This window comes from Sebastes umbrosus, chromosome 5 (genome assembly GCF_015220745.1).
Source record: "Sebastes umbrosus isolate fSebUmb1 chromosome 5, fSebUmb1.pri, whole genome shotgun sequence".
Taxonomy (NCBI): Eukaryota; Metazoa; Chordata; class Actinopteri; order Perciformes; family Sebastidae; genus Sebastes; species Sebastes umbrosus.
Window position 1 is genome coordinate 29,533,797 of NC_051273.1, and position 14,029 is coordinate 29,547,825.

General features: G+C 41.4%; 2 protein-coding genes across 2 annotated transcripts; both read left to right on the forward strand.

Moving 5' to 3' along the window:
- The first annotated feature begins 4,996 nt into the window (after positions 1-4,996).
- LOC119488356 (interferon-induced protein with tetratricopeptide repeats 1-like) lies at positions 4,997-8,125 on the forward strand. Its single transcript, XM_037769930.1, has 2 exons — positions 4,997-5,127; positions 6,261-8,125. Exons 1-2 carry the CDS (start codon positions 5,120-5,122, stop codon positions 7,561-7,563), a joined length of 1,311 nt encoding a protein of 436 aa, XP_037625858.1. The 5' UTR covers positions 4,997-5,119; the 3' UTR covers positions 7,564-8,125.
- A 799-nt stretch (positions 8,126-8,924) lies between these two features.
- On the forward strand, positions 8,925-13,874 carry LOC119488354 (interferon-induced protein with tetratricopeptide repeats 5-like). The gene is made up of 2 exons (XM_037769928.1): positions 8,925-9,072; positions 12,569-13,874. The coding sequence occupies exons 1-2, from the start codon at positions 9,065-9,067 to the stop codon at positions 13,872-13,874; spliced, it is 1,314 nt and encodes a 437-aa protein (XP_037625856.1). The 5' UTR covers positions 8,925-9,064.
- Positions 13,875-14,029: the final 155 nt, after the last annotated feature.

The following is a 14,029-nucleotide window of genomic DNA, read 5'->3' on the forward strand; positions in this document are numbered from 1 at the left end:
GGAGGAGAGGGAGGGAGATGAGGGAGGGAGTGTAGAGATAAGCATTATGGGCTGTCTGGCTCAACATGTCATGAGAGATGAGCAGTGCTCGAAGTGGGCCGGTACGCAGTATTGTACTCATTTTACTCCTTATGGCATACCGTGACTTTTTCATGCGTACCGAGCTTCTCACAAGCTGCTGGATCTCCTCTGCCCTCTCCAGATCAGGTTCTGTGGGAGATTCATAATGGTGATACATAACGGAGCAGAGCCAGAGTATTTGGCGCGTGGGTTCCCCTAGTGAACGGAAGCGCCACGCTATTAATCTCTGCACGAGCTGAAGCCTGACTGTTCACATCAGAGGCACATTTCTCTGCTTCTTCTGATCCTCTGCTGTTAACTATCCATCTCTCTCATGTGTTTCTGTTTCTGTTGTCTGTCTGTGTCTCCGTCTGCTTATGTGTGTATCTCAGGCCGGGGCCAACGTGGGGGCCGGGGCTGGCACTGACCCCCCCATCAGAGTCTGAATGTGATAGGTCCGATAAGACTGTCAAATTTACTTTTTTTAACCTGTTTCTGGCACTGCACAGCATGTATAATCCAAAAAAATGGACAGCAGGGGCAAAACATTAATTATAACTGATGAACATTAGTTTATGCTAAATATTCACATGCAAAGTTTATGCCAGAGGAGCGAATTATTCAGTTTTCTTTCCTGAGATTTAAAGGTAAAATTACTAGTTTAACATAAAAATGCTGTTGCAGTGTACTTATTATTTCAATCAGAAAAGACTCGTATGAATTGAATGATGATTAATTACAAAGTGCACGAATTATGAATAGTAACATTCTTTGGCGATTTAGACCCGATGTGAAATAATGAAGGGGAAGTGAAGCTGTAGTAGGATGTAGAAATATTCCCCCCGGGTCTAGACACTGGTGGTGGTGGTGGTGAAGACTGATGCAGATCCGATGAATGAAGTGGAGCAGGATTACTCTGATGTGATGAATCTGGAGGTGATTGGGGTGGTGGAGGGTCGCATCCGTTAGTGCTGAATGCTGACACTGAAAGCGCATAGAGGAGAATGGTTTTTAAACTTTTGACAGCAGCATGTTATTGGTTGAGGGAGATATGGCAAGCTCTGATTGGTCACTGAAAAGAGAGACGCCCATAATCAGCTGACATATTAATAGCCCATGAGAGAGAGAGAACCAGAATGAATGAGAATGAATGAGCTTGCACCCCCAGTCTTCCTGTCTGAATTTACGCATAAGCTTCATTTAGTTATTTTCATTGTTTTAAAGTCACAAGAATTCAGGAAACAAAGTCTCTGAAACTCAAATCCAATCACGACCAGGCTAAAGCCGAGCAGATATTACAGGAACTGCTAGAAAGGGATCTGGAACCTGCTGATAAACAGATGCTTTACAACTTCTATGCAAAACACTTATACATTGATCATCAGGAGTACCAAAGGTTAATACAATATAACATGAAGGCAGCAGCAATACCGCATCAATCCTCCTTTCGTGGGGACAGCATCACAACTCTGAAGAAGATTAAAGACAAAGGCAGGAACCAAATGTGTAGAGAAATAGAGGAGTTTCTGGCAAACCTGAAAAAAACATAGTGTTTTTAACAGCACTGGTTCTGAATCTACTAAAAAATGTAGATATTGCATTTGCTAAATAATCTCTACTTACTTTTTAATTTAATTACATATAAAACTACCTCTATACTTATACGCAAATGCAAAATGCAAAAAAAAGCACGAGCTGTATCCTTTAAAGCAGGGGTTCTCAACCTTTTGCAACTGAAGGCACACTTGTGATTGTCAAAACATTTCCGAGGACCACCTTCCCAAATAAATGAGTAAAAAACCTAACATGTATATACAACAAATAATAAACTGGGCTATAGATATGTGTTATGCCACTGTCAGCTGTAATGACCAAAATACATATTCTGCTTACCCTCAGTGAGACACTTGGGCTTGCCTCTGGGAAATAATGAGATCAAGTCGTGGTGGGATGGGTGAGAGGCTGACACGCAGAGTAGCATTCAAAGTTGCTTTCAGTTTGTTCCTTGCCTTTGATTTTGTGACAGTCACAATGGAAAACCCTGACTCACATAAATAGGTGGTGGTGAAAGGCAACAGAAATTTGATTGCCCGTTTTGACAGAGAGGGATATTGACTGGCAGCCAGTATCCAGAATGAAGCAAGGTCTACTTGTGTGAGCTGAAGCTTCAGGCTGCTGTCTGCTGATAGTTCCATCAGTTCATTTTCCAACACAGTGGAGAGAACTATGTCTTCTGAAGCAGGATCCACAGAGAAAGGGTCCAAAATCCAAAGGTTTCCATCTCGTGCATCTTCTGGGAAGTAGTCTGTAAACTTTCCCGACAACTGAGTCAAATGCTGGGTTATAACACTGGATATGTTGACATGAGGAGTGGCTTCCAAAGTTTCACTTAGGAGTGAAAACACGTCAAATCGTCCCTCGTTGACTCTTCTGTTCCACAGAATAAGTTTTTTCTTGAAGCCCTCAATTTTGTCTGAAACCAAAAACACTGTGCTGTTTCTGCCTTGCATTGATATATTGAGCTGATTTAACTGGTCAAATATATCTGATAAGTAGGCCAGTTTTGCACAAAAGTTACCATCAGTGTAATGCTCAGCAAGAGGGGAGTGCTGCTCTTCCAGAAATGTGTGCACTTCTTCTCTCAGTTCAAAAAGGCGATTAAGCACGAATCCTAATTTAATGTATTCAGGGTCATATTTCCTCACCACACGCTTCGGAGCTTTTACTGGCGCAGGGTTGTCTCCCACATCACTTTTTCGCTTTAAAAACCGATCCATTTTGTCTCACTGCATCCGAGAACGTTAGCTAGCTAACAGTGGCAAACACGTTTGTCTCTACCTGATGATGTTTGGTGTTTTTACACAAGGCCTATTGAAGGAGGTTGGGTCACACTTAATCAACGCGCCTTCGGGGTACCGCACGTGCGCAGTAATATCTGCTCTGCACTCGCCGAAATTGAGCCGATCGCAACGCACGACCGCAGCTCCAGTTACACTGCGCATGTGTTATACCCAATACAAGACCCGTGTCCGCCCGTGTCTCAGCCTCCTTCAATAGGCTTTGGTTTTACAGCAGCTGGCATCTTACCTCCTTTAGGTTTTACCTGTTCACTCTGCTAAATAATAATACAAAAATAATCTAGTACCACTGCCTCCGCGGCACACTAGATGGCGCTCTGAGGCCCACCGGTGGGCCGCGGCACACTGGTTGAGAATGGCTGGGCTAGAGCACGTGACATCATCGCTAGAGTGGAGCAGAGTTTAAAAATCTTTTAAAAATTATCCGAACAAATTGCTACCTAGCCCACAACTTCCACTCCTCATACACAATTAATACATCAAAACGAAGGTATTTTTGTCTTCTTTCAGATGATGTGCCCATTTAAGCAATAGGTCTTACAGTTTGGGATTTATCTCCTTCGAAGGACCAAGAGATCCCTTCCTCTCTCTCATTCGCTGCAATGTTAATTCACCTCTAAAAGCCTGGAACAAAAACTCAACTGTGGAGACTTTTTAAACTGCAATGCTTTGTAATAAATTTCAGCTGTCAGCATTCCCACGCATTTTCAGCAGGAAATGCATTTTCTAGTGTCTAAATGCTCTCTTATTCAATGGAAATAAACACGGTTACTTGAAGGGTCCCAGGTCTTATCTAGCCTGTGTATTGATTTTAAATTAAACTATTGATAAAATAAACCTTTGGCAAAAAAAACTCTGAAATAATTAATCATGTGAATCACTTTACTCAAAACATGTGAATCTAGTAAATCAACTCAACTTCTGTCATCTTCACTATCAACATACTTTATCATATAGGGGCCTACAGCAGGAAGTTCCATGACATCATATTTATATCTATGATGGGACATGGGAGGGGGGGGGGGGGGGGGGGGGTTATGAGACGATAAAGGTGAAAGGTGTTTTACTGATACCACTATATTTATTTATCATAATATATTTCACTTTTACTGTCAGTGATAAAGGTCAGTAAGTAAAGTGTTGTTCTTGATCCCATTTAAGGGTCAACCATAGACCTTTGCATGACCCCCCCTGGCCTTGGGTCTGGGGACAGCTGTACCCTTTGCCCCTGCCTGACGGTGGGCCTGACCTGAATATTATTGCCAGATGCAACTGATAGTATGTATAAAGTATGTCAAGCTGTGTCTCAGTTGTACACAATAGCCTACTAATACTAATAAATATACATTATGTACACTAAGAAATCTTAAAGTTGTTTTGTTTTGGTGGTTATTATACAAGAAATTCATGTAGGCTTCACTATCTTGCAGTACTGTACTACACAGGGCGCTGATGGACATTAATCAAATACAACTTTCAGCTTTTAAGTCAACATGGATGAACATCTCACACATACAGTTGTATAACTCCAAGGTGACATGTGAACAGGTGACAAATGATCAAATAAGAGCCTTTGTGTCAAAGTGTTTCCCTGTCAGTGTAAAGTGGTAACCCAACAGTAACCTGGTTACACCAGTAGGTGGAAGCAGAGTCATAATGCAGGTGTGTCAAGGTAACTGATGGCTCTTCATACCCGCTGCTCAGTGTGTCCACATATAGGCTACTAAATATATAAATGCATATAAATATAAAATAATACACATGTCACCTTAACATTTGATAAAATGTTGCAGCCATAAAGAATATGGCATCTTGGGTTTGAATACTTCACTCAGTGTGGCATCATATTCCTCAAGAAGAAATACAACTTTCTAACTTTAAATCAACTTAAGAGAAAATATAATCACAAAATTTGATGAGTCATGTTTTAGTTTATTCAGATGTGGCTGTAGGTTTCCATTCCTGGGAAACAAAAGTCAAGGCCATTAAGACTGAACACAAGACAATATGCTCAAATGCCCCTCCTCTACAGTCTGCTTCGACTTCGTGAACATTTCCGCTGCGTCCTCAACAACATCACATCATTTACAACAAAGCAGAAGTTGGACATCACTGACTTTATACCAGTGAACCCAAATCCAGCATCAAGAGCAAAAACCAGCCCAATATTTAGAGAACTACTGAGTCGAGGAAACAGCTGAATGATGAGGTGAGTATAGCTGCTTCTGCATTTCATATCATTGTTGGAGTAAATAATGTAGACTTCTTACTTTTCTCTCTTGTTTCTTGTTCTTTTCCTTTCTTCATTCTTCCCTTTCAGCTAGGGCCACATGAATTTAAAAAAATGTATTTTCCTTCTTATTCTTAACAATTATTATAAATCGATTGTTTTCTGAAAGTTTCATCCCACCTCCAGTATTATAATTCTGGTGGAGAAATGCTAAATGTTGTTGTTATTACTATCCTATTATCTTTAAACCATTACATCCTTCCTGTCTTCCTTGCTTTCCTCTGTCTCACACCATTTCTGTCATTTTCTTCCTTACTTACTTGCCTCCTCCTTCCTTATCTCGTTCAGCCATATTTTTCTTATCTCTTGCGTTATTCCCTTTTGTCTTTTCTTCCTCCCCTCTGTCTTCCCCTCCTTCTTTTTCTCCTACTGCCTCACTCTGTTTATCCCTTTATTTTTTTATTCATTGCATACCTCATTCCCCTTTGTGTTGTCTTTCATCCTTTGTTCCTTCATGTCCTCCATGTTTTTATCCTCTCTGTTACTTCTTCTCTTAACCATTCCTTCCCTCATTTCCTTACCCATTTCCTTCCTTTCCATCCACTAATTTTCCTTCCTTTGTCCTCTGTTCCCATTTCAAGTTTTACTTCTATACCTACTTTCCTTTTCCTTATTATGTTCAAGCCAACTTTTTCTTTCCAGCGGTCTGTTGGTCCATATTCTTTTCCTTCCTATCCTCTCTTCTTTCATCCTCTAATACTCTTTAATCCATTTCCAACCCCCTCCATTCCTTCCCTCCTTATTTCCTCGCTGTCTATCAAATCAAATCACGTTTATTTATCACATATACAACCATACACAGTACAACGTGTAGTGAAATTATTTTGTGTTCCAGCTCCAGAAGGCAACTAACAAATAGAAAAGAAAATCTTTCCCTCCTTATTTCCTTCCTGTCCATTCAATGCTCCTAACTCCATTTCTATGTTCCTCCCTTCCTCCACATGAGATGAACAATGGTTATCCAAACATAGCACACGTACATTAAGAGCATATTATATTAACATAATGATGATGTGTTTTACGTAATATTTGTTATTTTTACTCTCCATCAGTGCTGCTCAGAGTCAAACAACACTGGTGTCCAAACTGGAGGCCCTGCAGTGCCACTTCACCTGGGATCTGGACCCCAGCAGGAACAAACTTCTCCGTTTCCGTGACCAGCTGGAGGACATCGGCACAGAGGAGGGAAATAGCTGGCTGGGTCACATTTACAACCTGCGGGGGTTCATTCAATACAAGCTGGGGTTGACTGAAGACGCCCAGAGTTTGTTCAACAAGGCTGCAGAGGCCTTCCGCCAGATGAGAAGTGCAGATGAGGGCCCCTGGTTAGTGGTGAACTACGGGAACCTGGCTTGGCTGAACCACCACCTGGGAGACCAAGCAGAGAGTCAGGCTTACCTGACAAAGATCAACGCCCTGATGAATAAATACCCATCTCCATCCCAGGACGAGCTCCATCCAGAGATCTACGCTGAAAATGCCTGGACCCTGATGAATTTCAGCACAGACAAAAATCCGGCTGCAGATTACTTCCAGAGAGCCATCAAGATGCAGCCGGACATGGTGGAGTGGAACACCAGTCACGTCTTAGTGTTAGCGAGAGCTTTTACACACAGCAACACGGGGCTGGAGGCTGACATGTTGGAGAAAGTGAGAATCGCCAAGGAACAGGATCCAGAGAACTTGTACCTCGCTGCTTACTACCTTGAGCAATGTGCTAAGAAAGGAGAGAGAATTGAAGATGAAGCACGAGAGTTAGCCAGAAAGGTTTTGAGAAATCCCGTCAGCAGCTACAATGGTATGAAACCATTAATAAGGGTTTACAGTCATTATTTTGTTGATGACGCCATTAAATTGGCAGAGGAGGCTTTGGAAAACCATCCAGATGAGCGTTATCTGAAGAGATGTGCTGCACTCTGTTACAAATGGAAGATCATGATTTTTAGTGGCAATCGCCCAAAGCAAAGCATGGTAGACAGAGCAATCCCTCTCCATGAGGAGGTGATTTCTCTTTACCCTCATTCTCGATTTGTGAAGGAAATAGACCTCGCAAATATGTATGCAAAATCCAATCACGGCCAGGCTAAAGCTGAGCAGATGTATCGGGAACTGCTAAAAAAGGATCTGGAACCTCCAGAGAAGCAGGTCCTTTACAACCACTACGCAAAATATTTATACTTCGATCGAAAGGATTCCGAAAGTTCTATAAAATATCACATGAAGGCGGCAGAGATACCACAACAATCCTTCTTTCGTGGGGACAGCATCAAAGCCCTGAAGAAGATTAAAGACAAAAACAGGAACCCAATGTGTAGAGAAATAGAGGAGTTTCTGGCAAACCTGCAAGAGCCATAGTGTTTTGAACATCACTGGTTCTAAATCCAGAAATAAATGTAGGTATTGCATTACCTAAAAAAATCTGTACGCACTTATTGATTGAACTGTATCCTTTAAAGGCAGGTTTCAACAAGTGTCTGCAAGTTTTTAGACTTAAGTACATTTAATGGAAGACAAAAGCTTTTTTTAAAAGCTATCTAAAAATCTACTCATTTGCTCTGAAAAACTGTCAGCAGTAGTACACTCAATCTGTACTAAACAGGCTGAATCATTCAATAACACTAGTCCTTTAAATAACATCCACTGTGGACATGTTCAAATGTTATTACCATAATTCAGTATCACATGATTTATTAAAATAGATTTTGATCAGTGTTGATTTCATAACTTACATGTAATCACTGTGTTTATTATATTCCTGTTGTGTTGATTGTTTTTTTTTCCATAGCACTGTATTTTAAGTTTATATAAGAACTACACTATATGTAATTTGAATGTCTGTAAGCTTTGGAGTAGTGAAATATAAAACTCTCTGATAATGTTATAGATAATTTGATGTAACCTGAATATAATTGCCAGATGCAACTGATTGTATGTATAAAGTATGTCAAGCTGTGTCTCAGTTGTACACAATAGCCTAATAATACAAATAAATATATATTATGTGCACTAAGAAATCTTAAAGTTTTTTTGTTTTGGTGGTTATTATACGAGAAATTCATTAAGGCTTCACTGTCTTGCAGTACTGTACTACACAGGGCGCTGATGGACGTTAATCAAAATACAACTTTCAACTTGTAAGTCAACATGGATGAACATCGCACACATACAGTTGTATAACTCCAAGGTGACATGTGAACAGGTGACAAATGATGAAATACAAGCCTTTGTGTCAAAGTGTTTCCCTGTCAGTGTGAAGTGGTAACCCAACAGTAACCTGGTTACACCAGTAGGTAACAGCAGAGTCATAATGCAGGTGTGTCCAGGTAACTGATGGCTCTTCATACCCGCTGCTCACTGTGTCCACATATAGGCTACTACATATATAAATGCATATAAATATAAAATAATGCACATGTCACCTTAACATTTGATAAGATGTTGCAGCCATAAAGAATAAGGCATATTGGGTTTGAATATTTCACTCAGTGTGGCATCATATTCCTCAAGAAGAAATACACCTTTCTAACTTTAAATCAACTTAAAAGAAAATATAATCACAAAATTTGATGAGTCATGTTTTAGTTTATTCAGATGTGGCTGTAAGTTTCCATTCCTGGGAAAAGAAAGTCAAGGCCATTAAGACTAAACAATAGGCTTTACACGCAAATGCCCCTCCTCTACAGTCTGCTTCGACTTCAGTGAGAGCATTTAAAGCTGCGTCCTCAACAACATCCCATCATTTACAGCAAAGCAGAAGTTGGACATCACTGACTTTATACCAGCGAACCCAAATCCAGCATCAAGAGCAAAAAGCAGCCCAATATTTAGAGAACTACTGAGTCGAGGAAACAGCTGAATGATGAGGTGAGGAAAGCTGCTCCTGCATTTCATATCATTGTTGGAGTAAATAATGTAGGCTTCTTACTTTTCTCTCTTGTTTCTTGTTCTTTTCCTTTCTTCATTCTTCCCTTTCAGCTAGGGCCACATGAATTTTAAAAATTGTATTTTCTTTCTTATTCTTAACAATTATTATAAATCAATTGTTTTCTGAAAGTTTCATCCCACCTCCAGTATTATAATTCTGGTGGAGAAATGCTAAATGTTGTTGTTATTATTATCCTATTATCTTTAAACCATTTCATCCTTCCTGTCTTCCTTGCTTTCCTCTGTTTCTCATACTTTTTTTCTCATTTTCGTCCTACCTTCCTTACTTGCCTCCTCCTTCCTTATCTCTTTCAGCCATCTTTTTCTTATTTATTGCCTTATTCCCTTCTGTATTTTCTTCCTCCCCTCTGTCCTCCCCTCCTTCTTTTTCTCCTCCTGCCTCACTCTGTTTCTTCCTTTATTTATTTATTCATTGCATACCTCATTCCCCTTTGGGTTTTATTTCATCCTTTGTTCCTTCTTGTCCTCTCTGTTACTTCTTCTCTTAATCATTCCTCTCCCTCATTTCCTTACCCATTTCCTTCCTTTCCATCCACTAATTTTCCATACTGTATACAACCATACACAGTACAACGTGTAGTGAAATTATTTTGTGTTCCAGCTCCAGAAGGCAACTAACAAATAGAAAAGGAAATCTTTCCCTCCTTATTTCCTTCCTGTCCATTCAATGCTCCTAACTCCATTTCTATGTTCCTCCCTTCCGCCACATGAGATGAACAGTGGTTATCCAAACATAGCATACGTAAATTAAAGCTGAAGTACGAGAGATTGGAGCAAATATGATTAAAAAAAGTTATTTTAATAAAACTAGACTATATTGTGACAGTAGTGCATGAGACAGGTAACCTGAAAAAAATCATGTGCCTCTGTGTCCTCCGGTGCTCCTAACGGCATCTGCAAGATTTTACAGACCGGAAGAAAACAAGCACTAAGAGCTGATCTGAGGTCTGCTATCCCACTCTTAACCGGAATAAGTTGACTTCCGTGGGTGCATCCAAAAGCTCTTAATTTTCGTTTCCTCGCTCCTCGATCCTCGCTTAAACCGGAAGTTGGATGCAGCGAGGATCAAGGATCGAGGAGGCTGGCCGGAGGAGCGAGGAGCGAGGATACACCAGTGTATCCTCCACCAAAGTCTTTTACCGACCGACACGCCACCTTACTGGATATCAGTTACTGATTGGACGCTGCTTCCGACCGGACTGATCTGATAACTTTACCTCTCAACATCACTGGAGTTTTATACCGGAGTGAAAATAGATCACATATTAAACGTTTTATAGTTTAGTTGTCTTCTGATTCATCATCTAGTTATAATCTGTGTTAACTGTAGCTCTGAACAGCAGCAGAAAGACCTGCCGTATCTCTCCTTCACACACCGCCAGTGAAGCACCTTGTCACTAAGAGAGGTTTATATTACCTGACAAACTAGTTTGACATAACTTTCTTCATTTATTAGAATGATTTTTCTTTTCATGATCTGTTATTTCCCCCCTTAACTTTTATTAATGATACTATTAAAGTCAGAGAGAGAAGGAGAGTCTGTCTGTCAGCAACAAACACCTTTTACATCATTTATCCTCATTTCCATTCAGTCACATGAGGCTAATTATTCCTGAACGTTGGGTTTGATATGAGTTACATCATTTACATTTTGCCTTTAGCCTAATAAATAATGTCCAGTGTTCAAAAGACACACAGTGTTCCATTGCTCTTAAAACGGCTTTCCTCGTTTCCTCTCTCCTCGCATGGTTTCCTTGGGTCTTTCCCATTTGTACTTTTATACGGCTTGACTCCTCTCCTCGACTCCTCTCCTCGCGTCTTAGTCCCGCCCACGGGAGGTGCGAGCGGAGGAGGCGAGGAAAAGACTCGAGGACAGAGGAAACGAGGAAATATGTTTTTAGAGACATGAGACGTCGTTTCATCTGAAGCGTCAAGTGAAGCGATGTCTGTTTCTGATGACAACAGCAGCTGATCACATCTGGATCAGCTGTCAGTCGGCTTTAACAGCTGTTTATGTCTGAACTGATCTAATACTAATAAAGAAACAGAGTTATCAGAGCAGCAGTGTTTCTCTCTGTAGCCTGTTACCTGTTTAACAAACACCTGCACATGAATAACAGCTGCAGTCTGTATTTCTACTGTGGACTGAGTCCTGCTTAGAGGACCAGGAACCATCTCTACTGGATCAATATCTTTATATTATTTATTCATTATTAGCGTCTGTATTTATTGATATTCTGATAGTAGAAGTTATGTATTAGGCTGAATGTTTCAGGGAAAAGTGAAATGGTAACTCATATCAAACCCGACGCTCAGGAATTATCAGCCTCGTGACTGAATGGAAATGAGGATAAATGATGTAAAAGGTGTAAAAGAGAGACTCTCCTTCTCTCTCTGACTTTAACTGTATCAATAATAAAAGTTAATGGGGGAAATAACAGATGATCAAAAGAAAACTATTTCTAATAAATGAAGAAAGTTATTTTCAAGTCTGTTCGTTGTCAGCTATTATAAACCCCTCTCAGTGTCAGACTCCTTCAGTGACGGTGTGTGAAGCAGAGATCCTGCAGGTCCTTCTGCTGCTGGAACACTTCACCATCAACATGCTCCGTTTGTTGTTCACACCTACAATTAACACAGATTATAACTAGACGGTTAATCAGAAGACAACTAAACTATAAAACATTTAATCTTTGATCTGTCTTCACTCTGGTATGAAACTCAGAGACGCTGATGTATCAGATCAAACCGATCAGCAGCAGCGTCCAATCAATAACTGATATCCAGTAAGGGGGCGTGTCGGTCGGTCAAAAACTTCCGTGGAGGAGACACTGGAGGATACACTGGTGTATACTCGCTCATGGCTCCTCCAGCAAGCCTCCTCGCTTCTCGATCCTCGCTCCTCGATGCGCATTTTATGAATTGGGACGTCCTTCAAGATGGAGGACTGAGATCGATTTCCGGGTCACAGCCGGAGGATTGAGGAGCGAGGAGACGAGGAGGCGAAAAATGATGAAATGAGAAGCACCTCATGCGTCTCTCCATGCTTCCCTGGTGGGAGGGACTAAGACGCAAGGAAAAGACGCAAGTGAGGGAAACGGGGATGCAATTAAGAGCTTTGGCATGCACCCCGTGAAGGATACACTGGTGTATCCTCGCTCATCGCTCCTCTGGCAAGCCTCCTCGATCCTCGATCCTCGCTCCTTAATCCTCGGTGCACAAATAAGAGCTTTGGGATGCAACCTTAGTGTTAACGGTCTTTCTTCTTCCTTCAGGCTCTGACGGAGCTCTGTAATCATCTCACCTTGAATTCAAACAGGCCCCAAAAATATACTGCCTACTGCCACTTTAAGAGCATGTTACTTTAACCTACTGGTGATGTGTTTTAATATTTGTTATTTTTACTCTCCATCAGTGCTGCTCAGAGTCAAACAACACTGGAGTCCAAACTGGAGGCCCTGCAGTGCCACTTCACCTGGGATCTGGACCCCAGCAGGTACAAACTTTTCCACCTCAGGGACCAGCTGGAGGACATCGGCACAGAGGAGGGAAACAGCTGGCTGGGTCACATTTACAACCTGCGGGGGTTCATTCAATACAAGCTGAGGTTGACTGAAGACGCCCAGAGTTTGTTCAACAACGCTGCAGAGGCCTTCCGCCAGATGAGAAGTGCAGATGAGGGTCCCTGGTTAGTGGTGAACTACGGGAACCTGGCTTGGCTGAACCACCACCTGGGAGACCAAGCAGAGAGTCAGGCTTACCTGACAAAGATCGACGCCCTGATGAATAAATACCCATCTCCATCCCAGGACGAGCTCCATCCAGAGATCTACGCTGAAAAAGCCTGGACCCTGATGAAGTTCAGCAGAGACAGAAATCTGGCTGCAGATTACTTCCAGAGAGCCATCAAGATGCAGCCGGACATGGTGGAGTGGAACACCAGCCACGTCTTAGTGTTAGCGAGAGCTTTGAAACACAGCAACACGGGGCTGGAGGCTGACATGTTGGAGAAAGTGAGAATCGCCAAGGAACAGGATCCAGAGAACTTGTACCTCGCTGCTTACTACCTTGAGCAATGTGCTAAGAAAGGAGAGAGAATTGAAGATGAAGCACGAGAGTTAGCCAGAAAGGTTTTGAGAAATCCCGTCAGCAGCGACAATGGTATGAAACCATTAATAAGGGTTTACAGTCATTATGTTTCTGTTGATGAGGCCATTAAATTGGCAGAGGAGGCTCTGGAAAACCATCCAGATGAGCGTTATCTGAAGAGATGTGCTGCACTCTGCTACAAATGGAAGATAATTTTTTACAGGGACAGTCACCCAAAGCAAAGCATGATAGACAGAGGAATCAGTCTCCATGAGGAGGTGATTTCTCTTTACTCTCATTCTTCACTTATGAAGGAAATAGCTCTCGCAAATATATATGCAAAATCCAATCACGGCCAGGCTAAAGCTGAGCAGATGTATCAGGAACTGCTAAAAAGGGATCTGGAACCTCCAGAGAAGCAGGTCCTTTACAACCACTACGCAAAATATTTATACTATGATCGACGGGAGCCCCAAAGTTCAATACGATATCACATGAAGGCGGCAGCGATACCCCAACAATCCTTCTTTCGTGGGGACAGCATCACAACTCTGAAGAAGATTAAAGCCAAAGGCTGGAACCCAATGTGTAGAGAAATAGAGGAGTTTCTGGAAAACCTTCAAGAGCCATAGTGTTTTGAACATCACTGGTTCTAAATCCAGAAATAAATGTAGGTATTGCATTACCTAAAAAAATCTGCACACACAGATTGATTGAGCTGTATCCTTTAAAGGCAGGTTTCAACAAGTGTCTGCAAGTTTTAGACTTAAGTACATTTAATGGAAGA